Source organism: Silurus aristotelis (assembly GCF_946808225.1).
Source record: "Silurus aristotelis genome assembly, chromosome: 19".
NCBI lineage: Eukaryota > Metazoa > Chordata > Actinopteri > Siluriformes > Siluridae > Silurus > Silurus aristotelis.
This window is the reverse complement of record NC_139592.1, coordinates 19,265,945-19,293,242: the sequence shown is the minus strand read 5'-3', so window position 1 is coordinate 19,293,242 and position 27,298 is coordinate 19,265,945. Positions and strand designations below refer to the sequence as shown.

At 37.9% G+C, this 27,298-nt stretch overlaps 1 protein-coding gene across 2 annotated transcripts; it reads right to left on the bottom strand.

Moving 5' to 3' along the window:
* Positions 1 to 533: 533 nt before the first annotated feature.
* esyt1a (extended synaptotagmin-like protein 1a) lies at positions 534 to 25,638 on the bottom strand. 2 transcript variants are annotated; one of them, XM_083570480.1, is made up of 31 exons: positions 25,085 to 25,638; positions 22,808 to 22,849; positions 19,591 to 19,725; positions 19,386 to 19,459; positions 19,213 to 19,285; positions 19,031 to 19,120; positions 18,746 to 18,801; positions 18,412 to 18,532; positions 17,605 to 17,781; positions 13,954 to 14,036; positions 13,796 to 13,844; positions 13,457 to 13,546; positions 13,215 to 13,316; positions 13,028 to 13,099; positions 12,793 to 12,886; positions 11,411 to 11,553; positions 10,504 to 10,674; positions 10,089 to 10,265; positions 9,058 to 9,140; positions 8,738 to 8,786; positions 8,233 to 8,322; positions 8,016 to 8,111; positions 7,418 to 7,489; positions 7,078 to 7,164; positions 6,792 to 6,938; positions 6,564 to 6,697; positions 6,347 to 6,445; positions 4,860 to 4,991; positions 4,631 to 4,736; positions 3,335 to 3,384; positions 534 to 2,508 (listed from the first exon to the last, which is right to left on the bottom strand). In XM_083570480.1, exons 1-31 carry the CDS (start codon positions 25,394 to 25,396, stop codon positions 2,481 to 2,483), a joined length of 3,234 nt encoding a protein of 1,077 aa, XP_083426606.1. In that variant the 5' UTR covers positions 25,397 to 25,638; the 3' UTR covers positions 534 to 2,480. The 2 variants fall into 2 exon arrangements, with proteins under 2 accessions (XP_083426606.1, XP_083426605.1); XM_083570479.1 differs by having other exon boundaries at positions 11,411 to 11,560; positions 12,800 to 12,886; positions 25,085 to 25,637.
* Positions 25,639 to 27,298: the final 1,660 nt, after the last annotated feature.

Here is a 27,298-nt window from a genome sequence, read left to right as displayed (position 1 = left end):
TTCCTAAATTGTTTTGTTTTTGGGGAGGTTTTCATAAGGCTTCCCCTTTTTGCATCACCTGATAAGTATTCCAAAATAGTACATATGAAACATCAACTGACTTAGACACGTTCTTATTAAACCTAACACCAAGTTGGAGAACTGCTAGCTAGCTAGCTGTTCTGGGATTGTTTTGGTCTTCCGGACATACATTATTTTGAGTTTTTTGTTAGCTAATAAAAATTTCTGTCAGGAAATATAAAGTTGTATTTTTAGAGGTTTACAGAACGTTCTCATAATGTTCCCTAAATGTTCTGGTTCATTTATGGGTATAAAATACAAACTAAAATCAACCTTTACAGAATGTCTTGTATAGGTTCTTTTAGGTTGTTACAAAAGTGATCCAAGTGATGTTCTGGAATGTTCCTAGAATGTTGCTATTTGGTTCACAGAATTCTTTCTAGGAACAATATGCTAATTTTATGCTAATGTTTTGCTGGGAGTTTGTCAATTGAAATATTTCTCAACAAAAAGAATTGGACACAGCCGAAACATTGAAAGTGCAAAGATTTTCTTTAATAGAACAGCTGCATTATAGATTTTCATTGACTGCATCAACAGACTGCAAATCTGCTCATTCTGCTTCTTTGGCCTCTTCCCAAAGAACCGTTACTGAACACAATTTTTTTTCAAAGCATTTTGTGATAAATTGGCACGTCTACAAAAATATAAAACTTAATATATACTTCTATAAGATGATCTGAAATCAGGTTGGAATGGATTGAAAAAGCACAGTGATATGTTTCTGATATGTTTTTTTTTTTCTCTGTGATAAAGCATTTAAAAACAGAAATAGCCACAACTTAATCTTTTCAACACTTTGGACACACTTTACACACATGTAGAAACTCCTTTTGTCCAGAAGTCAATGCACAGTGAATTGAAATATCACATGCTGTAAGAAAATAGGTTTAAGGCAAAGAAATATGCGAACACAAAGGCAATTAAAGCGAGACAATCCAGGTTAACAAAGTGAAGTGAACAAATACATTTAAAAGAAACACTAGTAAACTAGGTACTAGGTTTTTCCTCATCACTGGGGTGGGTACATCATGGGTATTTCTATTTTATTAAGAAAGCAGTGTTGTGTATCTGTAAATCTCAAGTAACCACTATTTATAGTATGCTGTATCCATGATTCTATGTGAAGGATATGTAATCAAGGTACAAAACGGGACCACACTAAGGGCATCCCAGTGACAACTGAAGATACTGTTTTTATTTTTATATGGTCTATTCCCATTTTACACATCTCCCACTGTATTCCAGAATACTATATGGACAACCAGCCATAGGTGGTTCTTTTCCAAACTGTTATCGCAAAGCTGAAGGCACACAATTGTATAGAAATTGAAATTTTGCCTTCACTTGAACTAGGAGACCCAAACCTGTTCCAGCATGACAATGTGCACAAAGCAAACGCCATGATTTTCATGGGTTGGAGTGGAAGATCTCCCACTATAGAGCTTTGACCTCAACCCTCCTGAACTCCTTTCGGATGAATTGGAACGCTGACTGCACCCCAGGGCTTCTCACCTCACCTACCCGACTTTGTATCTGAATGAGCACAAATCTCCACAAGCACAGTCCAAAATCTAGTGCAACATCTTCCCAGAAGAGTGGAGAGAATTATAAGAGCAAATTGAGCCTAAATGTGGAATGTGATGCTCGAAAAGCACTTACCACACTATTTTGGCAATATAGTATATAATATATAGAGAGAGTGTTTTGTGCATATAGTTATATTTCACTGAACAGTTTTCATTTTCCCCCCATTTACAGTATGGAGACTTTCCGGACACTGTATTGTTTCTGAGTGTGCATTTGAAAAGTATTGTTATCCAACTTCTTCAAATTACAGTAACAGTAATGAGACTCTTTCTAAAACAGAAGTTGTTCTATTCTTCAAACAACTACACTTTTACCCGTTTTTTTTTCCTTTGAGGAATAAAGCTTTACAAATATTTTTAAGTTAAAATGCAGGCCATTCTACACAACAAATCCCATGAGATTTGCTAAAATATGAAAAAGAACATGTAGAGAATGTGTCTTTGATGCTAAAATAACAAACCTCTTTGTTTAAGACCACCACAAAGAAACAGAGTTTCGGTCCATTTAACCTGGCGTAATTAAGCATTTTCCATTTCTATCAAGGCTCGTTCATACTTTAAACTTTAAACAAACGTAAAAAAAAGAAATGGCACGTATGTATTCTGCTGGCGTGCACTGACGAGTTTATAAACCCATCCAAAAATGCTGTGGGTATTCCTGAAAAACGACAGCAAGTACAGACCGTAACACAGCAAATAACGTAGCACAAGATAACATTAACGTTTTCTTCTTCTTTTGCCCAACTGCACTGTGCTATACAGGGAAATTGACATTAGCAGCATGCGGATGCAGGTGCGAAGGCATGGTCACGTAAGCATACAAAGGCCTGGTTAATTGGTCTCTTCTGTTAAATCGTACCTGAAAAAGGGAGGAAAAGAGAGAGAATAAATGTCAATCTATACAGATCTCATCGGGCACAACCAGCCTGAACACTCAATATCGATTCTATTGATTGTAAAGAAAATATTGAACCATGAATAGGCATTTGATCATCATGTGACCTTGTTGTGATTAACTGTGTTTTGTTTCCTTCACAAACATCTTTTTATTTTCATCTTGGTTTATGTATTCTAAATGCCACCAGTGGGATATAGTGGTCACCTTAATCACTAATCGAGTGATGCAGCAGCACTTAATACTTTAGTATTTCCAGTTCACTCACCTTTTTATCTGTATGAAATACTCAAACAAACCAGCCTCTAAAACTACACTTTTCATTTTCAACACTACAGTCGACAATATCATATCGCCGAGCCGAGTCTCTGCCGTAACTCAGTGCAACTGCCTAATATACATTGCTGCGCTGCATTCTGGAACTGTTTAGTGTTTACTATCTTCGCAACAGTCATCCTCACCCGCGTTTAAAGATTAAAAAAAGGAAAGTCTAATCACTAAACCCTACACCATACCAGGTCTGTTACTTCTATGCTGGATTTCCTATTAACATGACACTTAACATCTCTGGAAAATGGTGGATGAGAGAAAAAGGGTTCTTAGTCTTGTATCTTTGGGATCTTTATCAAATGTTTCTCAGTTTAACGGCAAAGACATCATCAATCTCAAAAACCAGCACCAGATATTTCAGTATTAACATCCAATCTGTCTCAGAGTATAGTTTATTCTTATAAAAAGAATAGCTGAGATATCAGGTGAAATTGAGACTCGGGTGATCTACAACACTTACCACTGAGGCAGCCAGGTGTTCAAGTCAATCTGGTTAAGATCTAACTGCAACTGGAAAACAAAATAAAAATCTTAGAACATCCAGACAGCCATGCTTAATGCCTCATGGTCTCAAGCAAGTATTTAGCAAACAAATCCGCAAACAGAAATGTCCAAAGTTGTTTTGTATAAACGTTCAGCTTTTAGTCTGGAACATTTATTAAGCTTGAGTTTCATACAAAGGATTCAAATGTTATAATTCAAGTACTCAAATGTATTACAGGTCAAACATCTGCTGACGTAGCACATTAGCTAGCTAGCTAAGAATAGTGAAGTTTGCTAACAAAATGTGCATTTAAACAGCTAACAAAACAAAAGATTCAAGCTAAATCTGTTGACAGCTAGCTTACTGTAACAATACATACATACGGACATACATAAACATATAAATATATATACATACATACTCCTAGGTGTGTTTTTAATGCTCTAGTTTTTATCTGTACTTACTCTTATCCCTCCATACCTGTATTATACTGTCTGTATAATGTATTTATTAATCTAAAGCTGTACCTTATTTTTTTTGCAATTACATGACAATTTTCTTTACTATAAAGAGAAGAAAAAGAGTCTGATGATGCTATAATGTAAGCGATAACAGGTGCCAGTTGTTTCGTGGCAGTTTTGGAAATGGATGCGCATATTGTATGTGTAGCGCTTTAATCAAATTTCTTTTTTCAATATAAACACAAGATTGTGTAACTGATTATTATTTTATACTACTGGTGTATTTGTTACAATCCACTTGTCTAAGTTTGTGAGATAAATTTAAAAGTTTTGGCAATACTCAAGTCAAGTCAAGTCAAGTCAAGTTTATTTGTATAGCGCTTTTCACAACAGACATTGTCTCAAAGCAGCTTTACAGAAAACAACAGTGAAGGTGAATGGTGTGCGTTTGTCCCTGATGAGCAGCCGTGGCGACAGTGGCAAGGAAAAACTCCCTTAGATGATATGAGGAAGAAACCTTGAGAGGAACCAGACTCAAAGGGGAACCCATCCTCATATGGGTGACATCAAAAGTTTGGTCATAAATCTTTCAACAATACTTCGTTACATTGAAACCTTTAGTACACTCCGGGCTAAGAGTTGGTATGCTGTACAACACCACGCAATGCTCTATGTACTCTGGTTCCTTTGTCAATAATTATTTCAGCTAAAACAAAAATAACGTACTATTGGGACATACTGTGTTGGAAAGATCAGACCTAAATCATGCTGTTGTACTGAATACGATGATATCATAATATCATTGCCATACCCTGCCGATGGTCTCTTTCTCACGGCTCATGAAAGAACCACTGTTTTTGACCGACAAGTCAAGCCTTCTTTGCATGGCATCCTCCAGTGAAAAGTTGAAATCAAACCTAAAGAAGAAACAAAATTTAAATATTAAATACTTGTAATAATAAAGCAAAATCTCCCAAACCCTTTCCCCAAAGAGATATTACAACCCTGAGACTGTGCTGTACTGTGATGGAAAAATTTACCTCTCATTAAACTCAGGATTGAGGTCCCGCTTTTTTACACAAGTCTTTCTTTTGGTGCTTCTGTTCTTGTCAGGCAGGAGGATGAAGGACACATAGGGATCTGAGCCATCCTTGGAGCATGAAGGCAACTTTCTACATAAAAAGCAACATAAAAAAGAGCATTAATTATACTAACAATAATATTTCAAATAATATTTAAAGCTTCAATTAGCTTTTTCGGGGGCCCAAGTACCCAGACTTGATGAGCAACACACAAATATATATATATATATATATATATATATATATATATATATATATATATATATATATATATATATATATATATATATATATATATATATATATATATATATTGATCACGGACAATGGTAAAGTTCTCTGACTATAATATACAAAAGGACAGAAATGGACCTCATGGTGGCACTTTGGTAGAACACAGCCAAAATTTTGTTAGAAAGTTCCTCAGACCCTCCCCAATTTCTGTTTCTAAATTCACATTTTAACAAGTTAAATCCGCATACACGGAAAGAGGAAGTTTGTTGAAAGAGTGTCCTGAGTTGTGACCTAAGGCATGGCTTATACAGTCTCGGAAATACTCTGATAGTAATTTATAATATAATCCATCAGTAAGATCCTTTCATACCACAGTGTGAGTGAGGGATTAACTGTATTTGGCTGGTGTTCTGAAATGATAACAGTATGTTTTTTTCAGGACACTCCATAACATTAAATGTAAATATAAATGAACAACATCATTTAATCTTCCACATCCTTGAAGAGATCAATTGTCATTGTTGCTTAGAAATGACTGAGAAATAATCTCAATGTGTACAGCCAGATGACCAAAGAAAAAACGCATTTGTTATTAGTGAATATAACAGTTTGTCATTGTTTCCAGTCAGGTGTACAACATGATACAATAAGGTAATTCACATCTTCCCATGCCCTAAACAGGCCCAACTGACCTCATATTTGGATTACAATTAAGTAATAGGAACATATCTGTGATTTTTATAACCGGGGAATGGATAACTAAATAGAAATAGAATAGTTATAGAATAGAATAGTTATAGAATAGGTCGAGAGCAAATATACTTTGTTGGAAAATAGAATAGAATAGTTATAGAATAAGTCGAGAGCAAATATACTCAGAAAAACCTTTGTTGGTCATCTAACCCATGTGTGGTACATTTAATGGGTATGTGCATTATAATCTAAACTAGCAGGGCCATTTTTTTATTTGGGCATCTATACAGTGCATTGATGTGACAATCACTAACAAATGGAAACTTATCCTAGGAATGGTGGGCACTCACTAGGAATAGGATACCAGTCAATTTCAGGGCATAATGCATTCATATCTAGAGTAGACAATCCACCATAGAAGAATGCATGCAAAATCTATCTACCACTGTAGAGGAATGCATGCAAAACCAGGATTATACTGGACTATATTTGCTCGTGTAAATGTGTTTAAAACAAACCTGCAGCCATGAATAGTGATGGCCAGTCTGTCCTCTTCAGTTGAGTAAGCAATAGAGAGTTTTACCTGGCTCCCCCCACTAGCTTCAGCTTCTTTGTCTCTACACACATAGATGGCACACACATACACATACACAAACACATTCACATACAAAACTGTCAGCATTTGTGTGTCTTAGTATTTAAACAGTAACAGTCATGCTAGTATAAGTGACCGACCCATGGGAGGGCGCTGTCCTGAGTCTGAGCTGCTGGTTTGCTGCAACTTCTGTCTCAGCATTGGTAATTCCATGCTCCACCTTTTCAATGCCTCTAATAGCATCAGCACCCTCCACCAAATTAGAGTGAAGCATCTGGATGACAGATTTAAAAAAATTTTTTTAAACCCAAATAAGCAGAACTGCCATTGCGCTTGTACCCCCCCAAATGTTAAAGTTTTGTCATTACCTTGAGCTCTGCCCTTAACAATATTTCACTTTCAGGCAGGGCCCCATCCATAGGAAACCACCGATCCAGAACCAAGGTCGGCTCCTTCAGTATGTCTTTTACAGGCAGCACCAACGCACCCAGAGACTGGCCCCAGCTGTGAGACAGCTACACACAAACACAAGTCTGCTGTTTGATCATCACTCATCGTCATGAGGAAAGAAACTAATTAGCATGCAATGTCCACTACAAATAAATGAATGTAGTTTGATTTTTCACTTATTATTTATTATATTCATTTTCTCACTTTAACAGAAAGCATTTCCTCTCTGGGATTGTGGACCAGAAAGCTAAAGGCTTCATCCCAGCGTGGAGATGTAGAGCGCTCAGCAAGCTGTAAAAAAAAAATCAACAACAACAATAAGACAAACATGTATTTTAATATACAGTAGTTAGTTCCAGTCCACTAATTTGATTGGTCGAGCAGTGTCCCAAGAGTGCCTATATTTAGTGTAAAAACACTGGAACGTTTTACTGTGGCAGGTTATAAAATAAGTATCAAATTTTGTATGAAATATCACATACTTCATACACGTTTTTGTTTATAGAACTGCAGTAAAAGATAGTTTGTGTCTATTAAATCTTACTTTACTCCTGAAAGCAGTGTTCTTGAGGACCAGCTCAGCTCCCACCACAGGTTCATGTCCATTCTTCTTTAACTGTTAAAAATATAAACAAAAAAATACTTCCTTTTTCTGATGGCCTTATGACATGTACAGTTACACTCATACTCAAACATTTGACTTAAGGCTTAATAAATACAAATTTGTGTTACTTTGCAAACTCTGAGACTTCAAGTGGTATTACTCCCTAAAACTATTAGTCTAGAGATGTCAAAACTCTAATCGATAGATAATGTCAATGAATTCTGTGTGAATAAAATGTCTCAGAAATCTACCAAATGGTGTTAAATTAAATATTCGCTGTCATTATCAATGGGGTTTGTACTATCATTGTAGTGACTAGTGTTGGACGCCATCACATAATTAAAAAAAACCTTGTTAAGATGAGAAAACAAGATTTACGGCATTTGGCAAACGCCCTTATCCAGGACGACTTAAAATTCTTATTTATACAACTGAGCAGTTGAGCATGGTCAACCAAACATCTTAACCACTGAGCTACCACTTCTATCCAAACATCGTAAACAGTTTAGAATTAGTAAAGAAAGATAAGAAGACTCACAGGCAGACCATGGGCTCGCTCCACATATATGAAGAGGAGGGCTGCAGCCGGCACTGCTTTATTCGTGTACGTCTGCTGAGACTGGTAGTGCAAAATCTGTCACACAAAGACACCAAATGACCATGATGTCACAGTGTCCTAAAGCAAGATGCATTTTATTGCCCAGAGAAAGTGTTCTGGAAAAGTGTTATAAGGCAAGAAAGCATTTGGTGTTCACCTGGTCGAGTCTGGTCGGGTCTGAAACTCTTGGCACCCATTCCAACGTCAGATGAACCCGTCCTGATTTCACGTCATTTAAGTCAAACCACTACACACACAAAATTGAACTCCTTTATCTTGCTATTTTAATACACACTACTTTGCACACAACTAGTCAAAGGTTGTTCATAAAATATCAACAAAAGGCTGTGTGCCTCTCTACTACTAATATGTGTAGCGAATAAAACTAGTTGTTTTCAGGGAACTATTTCCCTGAAATATACAGGAAGTACTAATTTTACATCATTGTGAATCACACATATATTTCAACCATGTTTCCACTACAATACTTTCATTGTATTCATTTGTATTGTATTTCAATCATCACACAGTATTAAGGGATTATTTAAGGGTGTTTTTCTTTATATTCCGTAAAGCTGCTTTGAGACAATGTCCATTGTGAAAAGCGCTATAAAAATAAACTTGACTTGACTTTCAAGCAAATATTAAGCAGTAATTCTCACCTGATCTTTAAACTGGGTGCTAATGAGGTCACTTAGGCTCAGCTTAAATCTGCCAAACAACAATATATATTAAGGATTCAAAAGTCATACAAAATCCAAAAACAGTTGTTATCGTTGTAAGTGTCAATATAATGTATCTATAACATACATATGATATATCAGGGTCTTTATATAATAATATACATATAATTACCATGATTGTAAAAGTCAGTAGAACCACAACAGCATTAAAAAACACAAGCATGAAAAAAAACATGAGCATCTTAAGCACATATCTGGAGCATAATCACGTTAAACAGAAAGGACTGGTGTTCTGCTACCTGCCGAGGAAGTCGTCCTGATCCATGTCTTTGTCAAACAAATCAAAGTGCACTTCTTGGCCGGGAAGTGCTGTGAGAATCACCTGCAAAAGTAAGTAAGCGCACACAGCCATGATAAACTGATGCAAAGCAAGGAATTGAACATGAACACAATCGATGGCAAAGTACAGAATAAAACTGAGACAAATAGGCAAGCATTCAACCAACGATCTATAATCCAGCAAGGGCAGATTAAATGACATTGATATTAAGCGTTGGTGAATAAAATGATTGACTAACTACAAAACATTTACATGCTAAATATTTTTTTTTATTATTCAGTGCTTGATTATGTAAAATCAAAACAAAAAAACAAGAAATTATACAATTTAAATGGGCTTTGGTTACACCTCTGAGGTTGCCATATATTTCTTGAATGAAGCATTCAAAGCACAAGTGTATTTAAGCCCCAAACAATGGGATTGAAACTGCTAATTGAACAAAAAATAGCATGTAGTAAAATTAAACATAAAACAGAGGATAATTTAGACATCTAAAAAAAGAATATTAGTATGATTAATTGATTTATGAATGATGTATATTGCAATTTCCCCAACCTCCCTAGCTCGTTTTGAAATTGAATAAAATAAGCAGCAAGAAATGAGCTGAAATCCAAGGACAGATCTTTACAAAACTGATATAAGCTTTCGTCTTACTTTACCCCCTAAGCAAATGTCTGCTAAACTCTTTAATTCAATCTAAAGCCTGAATGCAGACTTTTCATTATTAGGCCACCATTAGTGATAGCCCACCAGACGACACTGTGGGCTATCAACTCATCCCTTTTGCCTTTAATTTTACTTGGCCTTTTAACAGATCATCTGTAGACTATCACAACTTATCCCTAGTCCATCACAATTTCAAATTTTTTATAAGTGGACTTATACTAAGAAAGCTAAGACATTCAAAATCACTAATGCGTTCTAAAATCCTTCCTATGTAAAAAAAAAAAAAAAAACACTCGTGATCAACTTTAAATGTTTTTAATGTACCTCATAAAGCTCATTCCACACTGGGTTGAGGTTCTCCTTTATGACACGGCTCTTAAAGGTCGTCCCTCCCACACGGATCTTCACGTAGGGATCACTTTTGCCCTTCACCATGCCACCCATAAAGCTATCTTTAGCTATGAGAGCCTGTGCCTCCTTCAGGTGGATCCTCAAAACACCCTAGAAAACAAGGTTAGAAAACAATAATTAGTATAGATTCAAAAGATAAATATCAAGCTGTTGAATGTACATATTAGTTTTTGATATCTGTTCAAACTTTCTTAGACTATATTAAATAAAGGAACACATCTTTTGGAAATTCTCCAGAAATAATATAAATCACTGGAAACTACTAAGTTAATAAAATGCATACATATCCATATATTTTGTTTTTACGCTTTTTGTGTTGAACACTCACCTCTGAGGCAAAACTGGCATCTGAGCTGGTGTGCTGTGGACGTGGGGGTAATGTCTTGTTTCCTCCTGATGTCATGTCTGGGATCCCTTCCTCACCTCCTCCAAAGAATGGGTCGGTAATAATTGGGGATACAGGTGAGGTGGAAATGGCATCTTCATTAACCCAGAGTACCTGATGTGGGTACAAAGCAAACACCTTGTAGATTATGTGTCGAAGATTATTTTATCGTTTTCACCGTTTTCAAATTCTGATTGGTCAAAATAACATTTTGTATCATTGAACTGTAAAACATTATTTGCTTGGGGCGGTGGTATCAAAAAGTTTAGAGACTAGCTCTGTTTGCAAAAAAGTACTTTTAAGTTTACACACTATCACCTTTAAAATAATCCAATTGCACAGCAATACAGTGCTCCCAGCATTCCTGCCACTTCTTGAATAGATGTCCTGAAAGTCTTATTTTCAAAGCTTGTCAAGCAACTTTGTGTCAAAATGGCAGAATGGATGTTCCTCCGCCCTTGAAGCGTGTGCCACCTTAAACAAATCACTATAAAGAGCCGAATTTTGTGTGGCAGTTTTGCCCAGTTTTACTCAGAATTTTACGTATGCACTTTGTTGACTTGCTGTCCGTGATTAAATTGCAGACGTGGTAGCGCACATGGTCAGGTAATAGCACCAGCTGCACAGCTACTGATGCACACAGGATGATGTCTTTTGGCAGACTGACTTATGAAGGTCGGTGCTTCCTGTGACTGTGTGTGCATACTTGTGCTGGCATCTGCTGGCATGTTACAAAACTACACTCTACACTTTTTGATACCACCTTACAAGTTTTAGAAAACATCTGCAGCAATACAAAAAATGTTCACCAATCTACATTTCACCATGCAACTGGATATAAAGATCTTACCCTCAGTATGACATTCATGTAGATGCGACTCGCAGGGCCCGAGTTCTCCAGCTGGAACCACTGGTCCATACTGAGTTCGGAAACAGAAAGCAGGCGAGACAGAGGAATGGATAGATTGCCCAGAGACAGAGATCTGTCATCATCTTTCACCTAAAAAGAGAGAAAAAGAGAGCAAGAGAGAAAGAAAGAAGAGAGAGAGAGAGAGAGAGAGAGAGAGAGAGAGAGAGAGAGAGAGAGAGAGAGAGAGAGAGAGAGAGAGAGACCAGGTGTAAAACAAACAAATTGTGGGGAAACTCACAAAGACAATATTTACATTGAGACCACGTGATACTTAAAATGCACACAGAGAAACTAAACTAATCAGGGAACTAATTATGTAACTTCGGTTACATGTTAACTACCTCCTCCAGAAAGAATTTACGACTGTCATAACAACCACAAGGAGGAATGCATATAGAATCATAACTAATATGTTTTTCAGACATTGCTGGACTAATATTCAATACAGCAATGCAACGACCATATAATACTTTTATACAACAGTTCTATATACAAGAAATTAATCACCAGTAACCCACATTTCAGACCTAATAAAAGCTCCACTCAATGTATAGCCTATTAGCTTAGCTAGCTATAGCAAGCGTTCATTGATTGTACATTACTGTTGAAGGTGCATCTAAAGACCAGACTTCTCTTCTACCTTTTAATCTTTACCTCACAAGAGTTTGTATTCTACTCAAAACCGTTAGTTGGAGTCACAAACTCTGCTGTATTCATTCTTTTTAATGCTAACTATCACTGGAATTGAAATTTAGAGACATGGACATTTCATTCAACTAAATAACTATAAATAATTTGGTAAAATCCTGTATATCACATTTTCCCTCACAACTTCACAATAATGGTCTACTTTGTGTAGGTTCATGACATTTAATCCCACGCAAGTCCATTCCACATTCAGCTAAATGTTGCTACACTACAAAATGGGGAAAAGTTCAAGTGCCAGCCAGTGACCTTTGGTTTTGATGTGCCAATTTGCATCATGCAAATTGGTGTCTACCTTCTTATTGACATTACTTTGGCTACTTTCCAACCTGCCGCATGGATAGTTTGAGTGGAACCCTAATTTTGTTTTATATCATACAAGATTAGTGACAGTGCTTGGCCCAAGCAAAAAAAAAAAGGTCACTGTGGCAGAAAGCGTGTGGCAGACATATAGTCATCTTAATGCAAATTAATGACTAGCTAAGAAACAAAAACCACTTAGGTGAGAACATTTCTTCGTCACAGTCTTAAGGAACCAGCAAGTCTGCTGCACCATTAGCTGCTGAGCAAGTAAAGACTTTTTAATGCAATCTGTCGTCGGAGGTAGAAATAATTACAACTTGCCTGAATGTCAAGGTCCTGCTTGCGTGGGTCGTGGATGAAAAAGGTAAAGGCTTCCTCCCACTTTGGGTTAATGGTGCCATAAGAAGTCTGAATCAAAGAAACAAAAAAAAAATGAGTAGGTAGAGTAGGAATGAAATGAAGTACCATTTTGTATATCAGTTCAGGACATATTATCTGTTCTGTTTTCCTAAAACATATTTCATTTTCAGCTATGTTTAAAAAACTCACCCTGCTCTCCTTGGTAGTATCCTGCACAGAAAGCTGTACCAAAGGACTAGGATACTTATTGCCCTTCTTCATCTGTATGAAAACATTTACAATTACATTTAAAACATGATTTAATCATTTAAGATTATCCAGATACTCCAGAAGCTGTAGGACAATAATTGCTTTAAAAAATTACAGTGGGACTTACAGGAAGATCCTGGGCCTGATCTAGGTATACGGTCAAGATGGCTGCGGAAGCAGGATCAGCAGTCTTACCAAACCTGGTGATGTTTTGGTTCTTCTGGAGGACCTGTGGAACAAAACATGACCCTCATAAACCAGATGGCATTGAATGTTCTATGCATAATGGGAAATTGTGTCAATCCACTAGAAGGCAATCTAATCTGCGTCTGACATCGGGTTAAATTGGACTGATGAGTGGACTCTAACCTCAGTAAGGCGCTCTGCAGAGGGCAGCAGTGAAAGCCATTCAAGCTTGAGATGAACCTTTCCAGTTGGTGCATCTTGCAGATTGAACCACTAAAATAAAAGAATGGGGGTGTAGAAGTTAGGAAATATTATCAGGCTGAACTGTCTAAAATCAGAATAGGGGGTGGGGGAAAAAAAGGACGGACAAAACCACTGATTATTTATTTTAACTGTGGGAAAAGTGAGTCATGCGTTTCCCGGAACACACTAAGATTCACATGAAAACAGAGAAGGACAACAAAGTTGACACAATTCAGATATGTTATAGAAGGAATAAAAAAAAAAAAAAAAGGTCTTCACATCATCCAGAACACGTGCTTTCTTCACAATACCCAAGTCCATCTTGATCCTGTCAGCAAAACCAAAAGAAAGTGGAGTCAGTGAAAAGCAAGTCAGCAGACTGGGAGGGTTGAGTCAGGAAGTGGTGATAAAACATTTTTAAAGCAAAACAGTCATACCTTCCTAGGAAATCATCCTGATCAGGGTCTTTATCAAATACCTCCACTTCCAGTTCTTGGCCTGGGACCTCATGAACTATCACCTGACACACACACACACACACACACACACACACACACACACACACACACACACACACACACACACACACACACACACACACACACACAAGAAACAGAAGAAAACCCTGACATACAACATTTATGTTGGGCAATCATTTTCTGAAAACCTAACCTCAACCTCTGTTGATCTGATGTAAGCACATGATGATCACATCTTAAAAAAAAAAAAAAAAAGTCATGGTTGCTGTAAACAAAGCTACTGTTAAACTTTACAAGTTTTTAAAACCATGACATTCTCCCAGCAACAGCAACAATAAAAGGGAAACAAAGACAGTAGTCAGTAGGGATTAGTCTGGTAATTAAACATATGAGAATTCTTTGTGATGAAACAAACAGTGGGTTTTAATTTAAAGAGAAAATGCAGCATTGACAGATTGCAGTAATTGATTCTGAAAACTGTAGACTTTACTGCCAATTACGCGTGGTAATCACAAGTTCTGGCATTTGAAGTAAGATGGAGAAATTTTGAATTATAAACTAAATTCATTTGGCTTATGTCTATTTTATTCACGCCCATATATACATACATATATAAGTCTCAAACCTAGTGACCAAAATTCGCCATGGTGCACACATCCGACAATTACACCGTCTGTGTGGAAACATAGCAAAAGATACGTGTCTTGGTGTCATGATGATTTACGTAATTTAAAACACCATAATTACTTCTACCCGAATATTTTGTCTTCATGCTCTATGTTGAGTTTGGTTTAACTAATAATAAACATACATTTGCATAAAGCAACCATATTTGTCCAAAATAATGTATTAAATATGTATATGTATGTGTGTATATATATATATATATATATATATATATATATATATATATATATATATATATATATATATATATATATATATACAGTGGGTACGGAAAGTATTCAGACCCCCTTAAATTTTTCACTTTTTGTTATATTGCAGCCATTTGCTAAAATCATTTAAGTTCATTTCTTTTCCTCATGAATGTACACACAGCTCCCCATACTGACAGAAAAACACAGAATTGTTGACCTTTTTGCAGATTTATTAAAAAAAGAAAAACTCCCGGTCAGGGAACCATCCCCAGCCACTCTTAGTGCCGGTCCCAAGCCCGGATAAATTGGGGAGGGTTGCGTTAGGAAGGGCATCCAGCGTAAAACATATGCCAAATCAAACGTGCGGAGGATCCGCTGTGGCGACCCCTAACGGGAGAAGCCGAAAGAAACTTTATTAAAAAAGAAAAACTGAAATATCACATGGTCCTAAGTATTCAGACCCTTTGCTGTGACACTCATATATTTAACTCAGGTGCTCTCCATTTCTTCTGATCATCCTTGAGATGGTTCTACACCTTCATTTGAGTCCAGAAATTTTTGATTATACTGATTCGACTTGATTAGGAAAGCCACACACCTGTTTATATAAGACCTTACAGATCACAATGCATGTTAGAGCAAATGAGAATCATTAAGGTCAAAGGAACTGCCTGAAGAGCTCAGAGACAGAATTGTGGCAAGGCACAGATCTGGCCAAGGTTCCAAAAAAATTTCTGCAGCACTAAAGGTTCCTAAGAGCACAGTGGCCTCCGTAATCCTTAAATGGAAGACGTTTGGGACGACCAGAACCCTTCCTAGAGCTGGCCGTCCGGCCAAACTGAGCTATCGGGGGAGAAGAGCCTTGGTGAGAGAGGTAAAGAAGAACCCAAAGATCACTGTGGCTGAGCTCCAGAGATGCAGTCGGGAGATGGGAGAAAGTTTTAGAAAGTCAACCATCACTGCAGCCCTTCACCAGTGGGGCTTTATAGCAGAGTGGCCCGACGGAAGCCTCTCCTCAGTGCAGGACACATGAAAACCCGCATGGAGTTCTCCAAGATGGTGAGAAATAAGATTCTCTGGTCTGATGAGACCAAGATAGAACTTTTTGGCCTTAATTCTAAGCGGTATGTGTGGAGAAAACCAGGCACTGCTCATCCCTTGTCCAATACAGTCTCAACAGTGAAGCATGGTGGTGGCAGCATCATGCTGTGTGGGTGTTTTTCAGCTTCAGGGACAGGACGACTGGTTGCAATCAAGGGAAAGATGAATGCGGCCAAGCACAGGGATATCCTGGACGAAAACCTTCTCCAGAGTGCTTTGGACCTCAGACTGGGCTAAAGGTTTACCTTCCAACAAGACAATGACCCTAAGCACACAGCTAAAATAACGAAGGAGTGGCTTCACAACAACTCCGTGACTGTTCTTGAATGGCCCAGCCAGAGCCCTGACTTAAACCCAATTGAGCATCTCTGGAGAGACCTAAAAATAGCTGTCCACCAACGTTTACCGTCCAACCTGACAGAACTGGAGAGGATCTGCAAGGAGGAATGGCAGAGGATCCCCAAATCCAGGTGTGAAAGACTTGTTGCATCTTTCCCAAAAAGACTCCTGGCTGTATAAGATCAAAAGGGGGCTTCTACTAAATACTGAGCAAAGGGTCTGAATACTTAGGACCATGTGATATTTCAGTTTTTCTTTTTTAATAAATCTGCAACAGTGTCAACAATTCTGTGTTTTTCTGTCAGTATGGGGTGCTATGTGTACATTCATGAGGAAAAGAAATGAACTTAAATGATTTTAGCAAATGGCTGCAAAATAAAAAAGAGTGAAAAATTTAAGGGGGTCTGAATACTTTCCGTACCCACTGTGTATATATATATATATATATATATATATATATATATATATATATATATATATATATATATATATATATATAATATATATATAGATAGATAGATAGATAGATAGATAGATAGATAGATAGATAGATAGATAGATAGATAGATAGATAGATAGATAGATAGATAGATAGATAGATAGATAGATGTTTACATTTGTGGTGAAATCACTTTAACAGCCAATGATCAGACTCTTGAGGTAGATCATGATCTCAGTGACTCGAGTGACATGGTTGTAGCTACAAAGTGCTGATCTGGATTTTTTTCCACACACACATAAATGTTTAGAATTTACACATAATGGTGTGAAAGCAACTGACATTTGTTATGCTGGAAAAATCACACATAGCTAGCAATGTGACTGCATGGACAATGGCTTTCAATCACCACTACTGAAAGCTTGTTTAAGATTTCATGTCTTCTTTGGTGTTCACCTGAATTCAGCCAGCCCACAACAGGATTTTCCAAACCAGTCCTCATACAAGGTACTAAGCAAATAATATATTGATATTGCATGTATAAAGATGTTCCATTCACTAGTCCAGAACAACAGGATTTTCCAAACCAGTCCTCATACAAGGTACTAAGCAAATACCTACCTCAAGCACAGATTCAGATTTTAGCTCCACAGTGACTGTTACTGTTTAATGAATATTCACAAATGAATTTTATGTATGCTTCGAAACATCGATCCGTATCCGTACAGAAACTTCGCCTACATTTCTGCAGAAAATTTCTGCAACAGTTTTGGCCAAAAAAAAAAAAGTATATTTTGCTGTGTTCAACATTCCGCTGGCCACCAAGATGTGATATTTCACACACTCTCTCACCTCATACATTTCCCTCCACTGTGGGTTGAGATTGTTGTCCACATGGCGCGATGTGAAAGTCTGCGTGCCCACCCTCACCACAGCGTACGGGTCCGACTTGCCAGTGATCACGCCCTTCATGAAGTTGTCCTTGGCGACCAGGTTCTCGGCTTCCAGTAAGTGGATCCGTACGATGCCCTAAATAAAGAAAATAGAATGAGAACAAGTTGGTTTGGTTTATACTAAAAAAGCAAAAGCTGTCTGGGTTGCACTAATTATCACATATTACTACTTGAACTCATTACATTTCTGTATATAAGAATAGTTAGGTTGTATTAAAAATATCTGTTTTTGCTATTAGTAACTTCTAGTGAATTAACATTCTAGAACACCAGCCATTAAAATAAAATAGTCATAGTCACATTTATTTGTAACGTGTAAACACTTTGATAGCTGGTCATAAGACATGATTGTGAAATACAGAGGAAAGTTAAGTTTCATAAGCAGATTATAGATAGTGATCATATGGTCCCTGAATCTCTGGCTTCATTTTATGCTAAATAATGTGCAGCACTGTCTCAAACTAATAACTATTAGTGTGATACTTGCTGAAAAATATACAATCAAACTTTTTTGAATAATCCCTGCTTTTGGTAGAGAATTCACAAAATGACAATGTTAGTAACAACATCTAGGTTTCTGAAGCTATTTTCTGATTTGATGAGAAAATGAGGCATTCCTTTACTAGTGTTAAATGAGACATGAATACACACAAATATATGTCATGGTGCTGTCTGACTGTAGCATAGCTGCTGAATACTGCATTACCCGTGGCAGAGGGGAGCGGAGCTGCGCTACGTGCAAATCAGCCACCAAAGGGATAGTGAGGCGGTTGGGTAGCACCAGGAAAGAGGCGATAGCGTCCATTACCATAGTGTCCGACATGGCACTGTAAATGAACGCAAGGAGGGAAAATGGAGCAACACTGATTATCTGCGAGTCACCAGAGTGAACTCAGCGGAGTTGAAATAATCAGGCCAGTTTCCCAATGATTCTTGGTAGATGACACACAGATGACAAAACGTAAATGGAACGTTAAACTTATGGTATTTGTCCTAGGTTTAAATAAAAATGGAAAAAGAAAAGGAAATGCAACACTTACTTCAGTCCTGGAATGTCTAATAAGTTGGTGAGTCCTGTCCAGTTGATATCCAGCATCTGTAGCAGAAAGAGCAAGAAAAAAAAACAATACAACACTTCTGAGCAATAATCAATAATCAACTTTAAGGTGGTAACTGTTCTTACACCGCTCTGATGTATATTATTTGAACAACCACTTGAGTTTTATTCCTTTTATTATTATTATTATTTCCAATAATTCTTAAACATAATTTATGTTGTTCTTGTTTGTTTACATTTTGACAAAAATCTGATTGTGAAAACTCACAGGTCTCCGAATAAAGAACAACGTGACAGCGCCAACAAGGGGAATATCTCCAATCAACGGCTCCAGGATCACCCTCAGCTTTCCATGCAGCTAAAGTAGCAGAGAAAATCCTGGTTATGAGATGCACTTTCATAAAGAGCAAATAAAAGGTCTGTTCTTCTGCCAGTTCCCCAGACTCCTACCTGAATTCCTTTCACTCCAGCTTTGCAGAAGTACTTCTTCACCTCTACATTGATCTCCACATTGCCAGCATAGCTACAACAAAAACATAGAGCAGCAGCAGCAACAGCAGTTTACACCTACACAGTCTCTACATAATTCACTCTAGCAACTGAAGGTCAGTAAACAGACATACCTGATATAAAGGTCAAGCATCACCTGACGTCTGTCTTGCTCGGTGTGTGCCTTTACTCCAACCACCTTCACAGGCTGTATAAATAGCATTACATCATTTTAGATATTAACTATGACTGAGTCAGATGTACTTTGAATGAATAGCCATGACTCTAAAGAAGAATGAGTATATTATAAGGCAGGATGAGTCAATAAAAGACTGGCACCTTGTCACCTAGGTCCACTTTGGTGAAGTTGAACGTTTGAAGATGAGCGCTGGAGGTTCTGATCGAGGGTGCAATAGTCTCCACCAGAAGCTTCTCTAAATATTGGCCGACAAAAGGCCAGGCTTGCTTCAGGATCTACACGATATCATCAGCACTGGTTAGTTAGATATAGGGCTACTTAGAAATAATGTATTTTGTAATACATTGGAGACAAAATCTTAGGACAAAATGTGATCTCAGTAACTTGGAAAAGGAAGCAATCAAGATTACTAAAAAAAAAAATAATAATAATTAATCTCGCAACTTTCTGTTTACCACAATATCTGATAAAGAGATTTTCAGAGAAAAGGAAACTGCTGTTGCAATACTGCAGCATCAGTAAAATTGGCTAATATTCTGGCTTCCTGCATCACATGATATCAGATTAAAGCTTAAGACTTTAACTTTAAGACTAAGATAGGATGCTATTAAAAGATGTGCAACGCTGCAGTGTCAGCCAAATGCGTTTAAAACATCGTTTCCATCATTTGTTCTGTCTGTAAGGTCTGTAATAGTGTTTTAATTAACACTTTGGTTACATTGGTTACATATTTACATCGTTATATAAATTAGGGGTGTAAAACAGTGTCACTATCTGTATGTGTATCTGCTCAGTGCTTGTTTATGTATCTGTATTTGGATTAAGATATGAGCCCAACCACTATGTCTCTGAAAAGACTAAAAATCACACGCACACAAAAAAACAAGAAATAGAACCTGCGTAGTAGCAGCACTGTCATGGAGTCACAAATAATTTATGAAACTGCAGCATGCATCAGTGTTCATTTTAGTCTTGCATGTTTTAGATCTGAGCTCTCACTTATACCTTTAAGGCCATCAGTGAGGCAAGGCACTGAATTTGGATGAGGAGGCTTCGGGTTGCATTTGGTGTGCCATTTCATCCCAAAATGTGTTGGCCAAACATGTCCTCATGGACCTCATTTTGTGTGCAAGAGCATTGCTGGAGCAGGTTTAAGCCTCTTTGTTCCAGTGAAGGGAAACTGTAATGCTACAGTACAGCATCCATCAACATTCTATACAATTGTGTGCTTTCAATATGTGAGATGCCCCAGATATTGACGTGATGGGTCAATTGTCCACATTTGGCTGTATATATCTGTGAGTCCTGCTGAATCTGTAATAATTTGCTTATTCTTGCATTCATTTTCTATCCCAAGAACACTGTGAGGTGAGGCAGAGATACATCTTAGACAAGACACCAGTCTAAAACATCTCTTTTTCACCTAGGTGAAATTTAGAGTCACCAGTGCAGCAGTGCATGTTTTTGTGATGATTTATGGGGGGGGCGGGGGGGGGACAACAGGACAAAAGGAAACAACATGGACAAAAGGAGAATATTCCAAACTTTTTAGAGACAGACCTGACCTGAGCTCAGGATTGACTTATGGACATCACAAAGTCCAAAATATCATTGCTGTAATACAACATTTAATTATATTAGCTTATCAGGAAACAGCTACTGGTTTCTTATGAACATTTGCATGAACTGACATTAAATAGGAATGCATAGGAGACCAAATGCTGGCTTGATGTTGTAGGAAATAAACCTGGGATTACAGTGGAGTTGCTGATAGACAAGTCATGAATAGAGATCAGCTTTTTGTCAAGGTAAATATTTAGCAGTATATAGTATGCTTAGCTGTTACACACCCTGATTCTACAAATTCAGTACATGTAGGCATATCTAAGTCTCTGAGAAGCTTGCGGCTTTGAAAAGATGTTTACATTTGTGGTGAAATCATTTTAACAGCCAATGATCAGACGCTTGAGGTAGAGCATGATCTCAGTGACTCGAGTGGCATGGTTGTAGCTAGAAAGTGCTGATCCGTTTTTTTTTTCCCACACACACATAAATGTTTTGAATTTACACATAATGGTGTGAAAGCAAAAAAAAACACACGCAGTAGCAGTTCTGCAGACAGAGCGGTCAATGCGAGAGTTTTGCAAGCATTCTTTGGAACCATGCTAAGCAGAAAAGTACCTCAGAACACACAACATGCTGAAAGACATGCTGGCAGACAGGCTACAAAAGCAGGGTTATATTCCTGTCAGCCAGAAACTGGAATCTGAAGCTAGATGTTCACAAAACTGGACAATTGTCCAACCTTTTTTATACCTCAGCCGCATAACTGGCTGATTGTATAACTGCATAAATGTTCTACTAAATGCATAATAACGTTTAAAAAACTACCCTATATTCAATGGTGCTGCAGAAAGAGTGCACATCTTGTGCATCTTTTTAACCACCAACACTGCCATATCTAGTGTGAAACCTCAAAGACTACTTCCTTACTGACAACTTTAAGAAATTTCCAGTAAACCACATACTACACATGCCATCACAGAACTGAAAAATCATGGCCTTCATACTTTCTGAGGAGTGTTGCTCTTTAATCGTTATCCAGTTATGCCAAATATACTGGCGTATCAGTTTCGACCATGACTGGAGTCAAAACTTTTAAGACTGCTAAATGGGAATTTCAGTGGCAGCCTCATGATAAAAAAAGAACAAGCAGTGAGCACATGCTGATGAAATAGAAAGGTTCAACCATGCCTTTGGGTCAATATGAACTGCGATTTCAACAGTGCAGTGGTATAATTCCACATAGAAACGTGCCACTTGTGACATTTACGCTGCTGATTTCCTGCATCCTCAAAAAGAGCCTTGATTAATTTAGTATAATTATTTAAATTATACTCATATTTTATGTATTTTGTGTGTCAAATGTAGGGAATAAACAGCAGCTGGACTATAAACAGTTATATTACAGAGACATTTTGGAAAGATCATGTGCCAGAGAAGAGAGAGAGAGAGAGAGAGAGAGAGAGAGAGAGAGAGAGAGAGAGAGAGAGAGAGAGAGAGAGAGAGAGAGAGAGAGAGAGAAGGATATACTGGCCTAGGATTAGAGCAATCTGGTGAAAAAAACCAGACCTTGCAACAATCACTGCATTGTACAGTTAATTTTATCTTCTGACAAGAGCAATAGAGTGTGGGTGCAAATAAAGAGCTCTGACTGTGCACTGATGTGTTCTGAGTGCTGGTTATTATAATATAATGGAAAAAAATACGACAAGGGTACTACAGTGACATTAAAACTCTACCAAAGGACTGAAATATATTAACATATTTCTGTACATTTCATCTGGTATAACATACCTTATTAAGCCATTCAACCTTCTCCACATCTGGGAAATTCACCTGTACAAAACGACAAGAGCAAACTCGTAAATAAGCATTCCTGTGTCATCAAATCGTATAAAAAAGTACTGTATTTTGGTGATCAGTCAAATAACTAAAGGGTCAGAGCACAAGCAAAGTAAATAAACACTCTCAGATGAGCTTCAGTTGTTTCTCAGGAAGTCATGAGGTAATCTTGAGATAACAACTAGTTCCTTCAAGTCAGGAGGTTGCAAATTGTTCTGTAGTCAGAAATTTCTTAGCCAAAACAGGAGAATAGATTAGTAGAGATTTATTTCATGGACATTATTTTAATGTGTACCCAAGATTTTTGCCTACTGTTTTATAAGAGCCATCGAGTTTTTCATTAACAGAACATAATAGGTCACTTTCATTTTGTTTTAGGGTTAGAAAGGTTTGGATGAAACCTATTCACTTCACTGGGATTTAAAAAAAGGTAATAAATGTAATATATAATCTAAAGTTGGGTTGTGATTAACTCCATTTTGGTGCTATGCTTCACCAACCACTGTACAAGTTACCCATATTGTGTATATTCATGAAAATTTGTGAACCGAATCTAATAATCATCCAAAACTTTAATCCAGTCTTCTACCTCCATGGGTTTGGAAATCATCTGACCTTAAGACTGAACTGTTTGAGCAGAGTGTACAGATGAGGGGGTAAAAGCACTAAAGTGCTGCTACGTCAGCCTCTTTAGGTAGAGATAAAGCGGGGCCTGAATCACCCTGGCACAGTTTTCAGTGGGCGAGTCGAATTTCATCGATGGCGCTGAAAACGGATCAAGTAGATGAAATAGGTGTAGACCAAACTACAGAAATGTAAGAAAGCATGATAAGAGCCAAAGTGGCACTTCTCTGAACTGCACTAGAATGTCTGAAACCTTCTCGGCAGCCCTTAAAGATACAACATAGTATAAAATATAGTACTTCGCAGTGTATATTTGCGAGTGAAAGACTAGAACTATACAATGAAACCATAAATTAATCCTTGTTCTATGAGTATCGTACAATCAGTAGCACTGTAACACCCATCTTTAAAATAAAACTAGAACTGAAACCAGAAGTGGATTATGGTTAGAGAAAGGAAGTGGCACTGTGGCACAGATCCTACTATGCTCTGCTCTTCTAAATGTATTCTTATTTCAAAATTTAGCTCTTCGAAATGTATTCTTAGTTCTGATCCTTTTCCCCCCATTCTACATTAACACCATCACATTGCACAGTCTGGCCAAATCCTGCCTATATTCGGGTATTAGATATTCAGGAATTGGTACACCGCCCTTCTTAAAGCAGAATTTTGTGATTTGTTCATTATGCACAACCCTTCTGGCATCTCATAGGCCGTTGAATAAATCCCCAGAGGTCTAAACCTTAGATGTCCAAATATAGCCTTAGATCTGACCAGGCTGTGGAATGTAATGTGGAATGGGGGAGGATTTACAGGAACCCTGTACAGAGAGGAGGAGAGGACATGGAGGTGTAGAATTTAGTGTTTTGAACCAAAGCGTGCTCTCTTCGTGCACAGTCAGCACCTTCAACTTTATGTCAAGCTGTTCTGATACACAGTTCAGGGATGATGTTGTACTATCAATGTAAACTAACCTGACTATGGGTTTCTAAACTTTACCCAAAAAAAAGACTTGCACCACTTATTATGAGTTGATCATTTTTCGAGACGTATTAATAGATTTAAAATAACCATAAGTTCATAACTATTGTGTTATAAGGCTTTAAATGAGTTGAAGGCCAAATGGAACATCTGTTCACTGGTTTGCGTATTAGGGATTATCTTATAATTGATAAACTAATGGGAAATTTATAAAAAATCCAATTTTATAACCTAGTCATCTCTGTAAAGCTGATTTGGGATGTCTATTGTTAAAAGCGCCATAAAAATAAAATTGAACTAAATAAACAAATGGTGGTCCAAGAGGTTTTTGGCTCATATTCCAACCAATGCTGTGTTATTAAGCTTCATCTTCTTAAAATGTATGCATTAATAGCCTCAATGTGTAACCCTGAGATCAGATCTATAGAAGCATGCATCTTAGAAAAATCACTGGCTATAAAGACCTAGTCAGTACAGATGTTGGTCTGGGAGATGTTTGGCAGATGTTTAGCCCACCCCCAAACCCCCATCTCACCATCCCCCAAATAAACAAAGTGGAAAGCGCATGCATATGCAGTCGAATCCCTCTTTCCAGCATTTCTAAGAGCCTTCTAATATCCTTACCCATGCCGGCAATTCGCGTTTGGTCTTGAACACTCGTGTCGTGGTGAAATCCTGCTCGTTCTCCTGTAAATACAGAGCGCTGTGCAGCCGGTGGAGCTTCCTGTCGCGGTGCTGCTGCCATCCCATGTAGACCGCGAGGCCGACCAGGACCAAAGTCAGACTGAAGCCGAAATATCCAGCCAGGTAAACAGGCAGCAGTGCGCCGAGGCACTTTCCAAACGACATGAGCACGGAAACGGCTTGTCTGGCCGCGCGATCGGGAGAACCGGAGTCCTCTGCGCCTGTGCGCGGCCCCGCATCCTCCTGCTGCATCGCCGTAACAAATCCTTCACCGGGAAAAAAAAAGAGAAAAAAAAAGCGTTGCCTTTTACAAATAAAATCGGGTCGCTCTTGCGATCATCTGGACTTTGTTTTTATAAACAGAACCCGACTGATGCACGGAGTCGGAGTCGGTTCGAGCGCTACGTGGCCGCGCAGGAGTCATTTGGAGTGGAGTTTCTGCGCGCGGGCGTGTCGGGGCGGGTTTTCACGCGCGTCAGCTCTGGTTGCTTGTTGCTTCCTTTCCAGTGTTTACCAAAAAAATATATGACAATCTGTTGAAATCCGTTCATCAAGCAGTTGCTTGATCTTTCTGATCTTTTTTTTTTTATATTTCTGGTGTTCAGCTATAAAGTTTCCCTTTTCTCAGATCATTTAACTAAAAATGCAACATGGCTTTGCCCTGTGTTTAAAGGGGTGCTGTTTCCAAAACTATAATAATCAAGGTTTAAATAAAAAAATATATATAAATCAAATATGTGAACTTAAAAATATATACTGTATATATTTTGTGTTCATCGCAGTGAATTTCAAAACACAGTTATTCCCGAAGTGGAAAAAGCATGTTCTGAGAGGTCTAAGGAAACCAGAGGCCTTGGATGAAACCCATGTGGGCAGAGAGAACGAACGCACCAAACTCCATAACCAAAGATCAGGACGAAAGCATCTTTTGCACAATGTTTATGGCACGCAATCAGGACAAAAAAAGCAACACTTTGTGTGGTAGCTCCAGCGGTTAAAGCGCTGGGTTATTGATCAAAAGGTCGGGGGTTCAAGCCCCGGTATCGCCAAGCTGCCACTCTTGGGCCCTTGGGCAAGGCCCTTAACCCTCTATGCTCCAGGGGCGCCGTATCATGGCCGACCCTGCGCTCTGACCCCAGCTTCTAAGCAAGCTGGGATATGCGAAGAACAAAATTTCACTGTGCTGTTATTTATATGTGACAAATAAAGGCTATTCTATTCACAGCCCAGCAGTGTTACAGTCCGTGTTTCTAAATCAAGTGAAGTTTATTCAGGAGTCGAATGTTATCAATGTACTATTATAAATGACCATGAAAAAACTGTGTGTGTACGATCATTAGCTAAATAGCTAAGTGGATGGAAATGTAAAACATTCCATCCACTTGCACACCATGCATCCACATTTTATGTACATTACTGATCTGTCATATAATCTGTATCCCTATTTAATACTCATACTGTCTTTATTGTCTCCATTGTCTGTCTTGTCTTGTCTGTTTTCTCTTGTATAGTCCAAGCTGAATGTATAGTGTTATTTATGTCTGTACTTTGACAGTCACTAACAGCTGGCCAATAAACCTGATTCTGATTCCGATTAACTATTACTATTTACTATCACTGGCTCTGAAAGACAAATTTTCCCAGCCAAACGTTTTAATGGCATCTAGAGGCAAAGAAATTTAGTCCCATAGGTTTCTCAACGCAATATAAATGAACTAACTAGCATGCTAAATTGGTAATTAGAAAGCTAGCTTTACTGATAGGATACCTGGCAAGCTTTTGGGGTAATTATGCCTTCACCGAAGTTTCCTCTTGGTTGGAAATGGTTCTACTTTGAGCGAATGCAGTAAACCCTAGGAGTTTATGAACAAGTTATGCAATCTGGAGGTGAAAGTGATTCTGATGTGATGTATGTGTACAGGAATGTGTATTACTCAGGGTGTATACTTACATTTTAATCACTTATGAAGATTTCCCAGTCTTTTGTGTAGTCTGGAGATCAGGTTGTAGATATTAAAAGCCAGGATGAGGATATTTGGGGGGATTAGCGACCTGCAATCATCTTGGAACATGCTGAACTGGAGATTATGTACATCACATACAAATCCCAATTTTCTTTTAGATTTGGGCTTAAATTTTTTTTATTGTTCATTT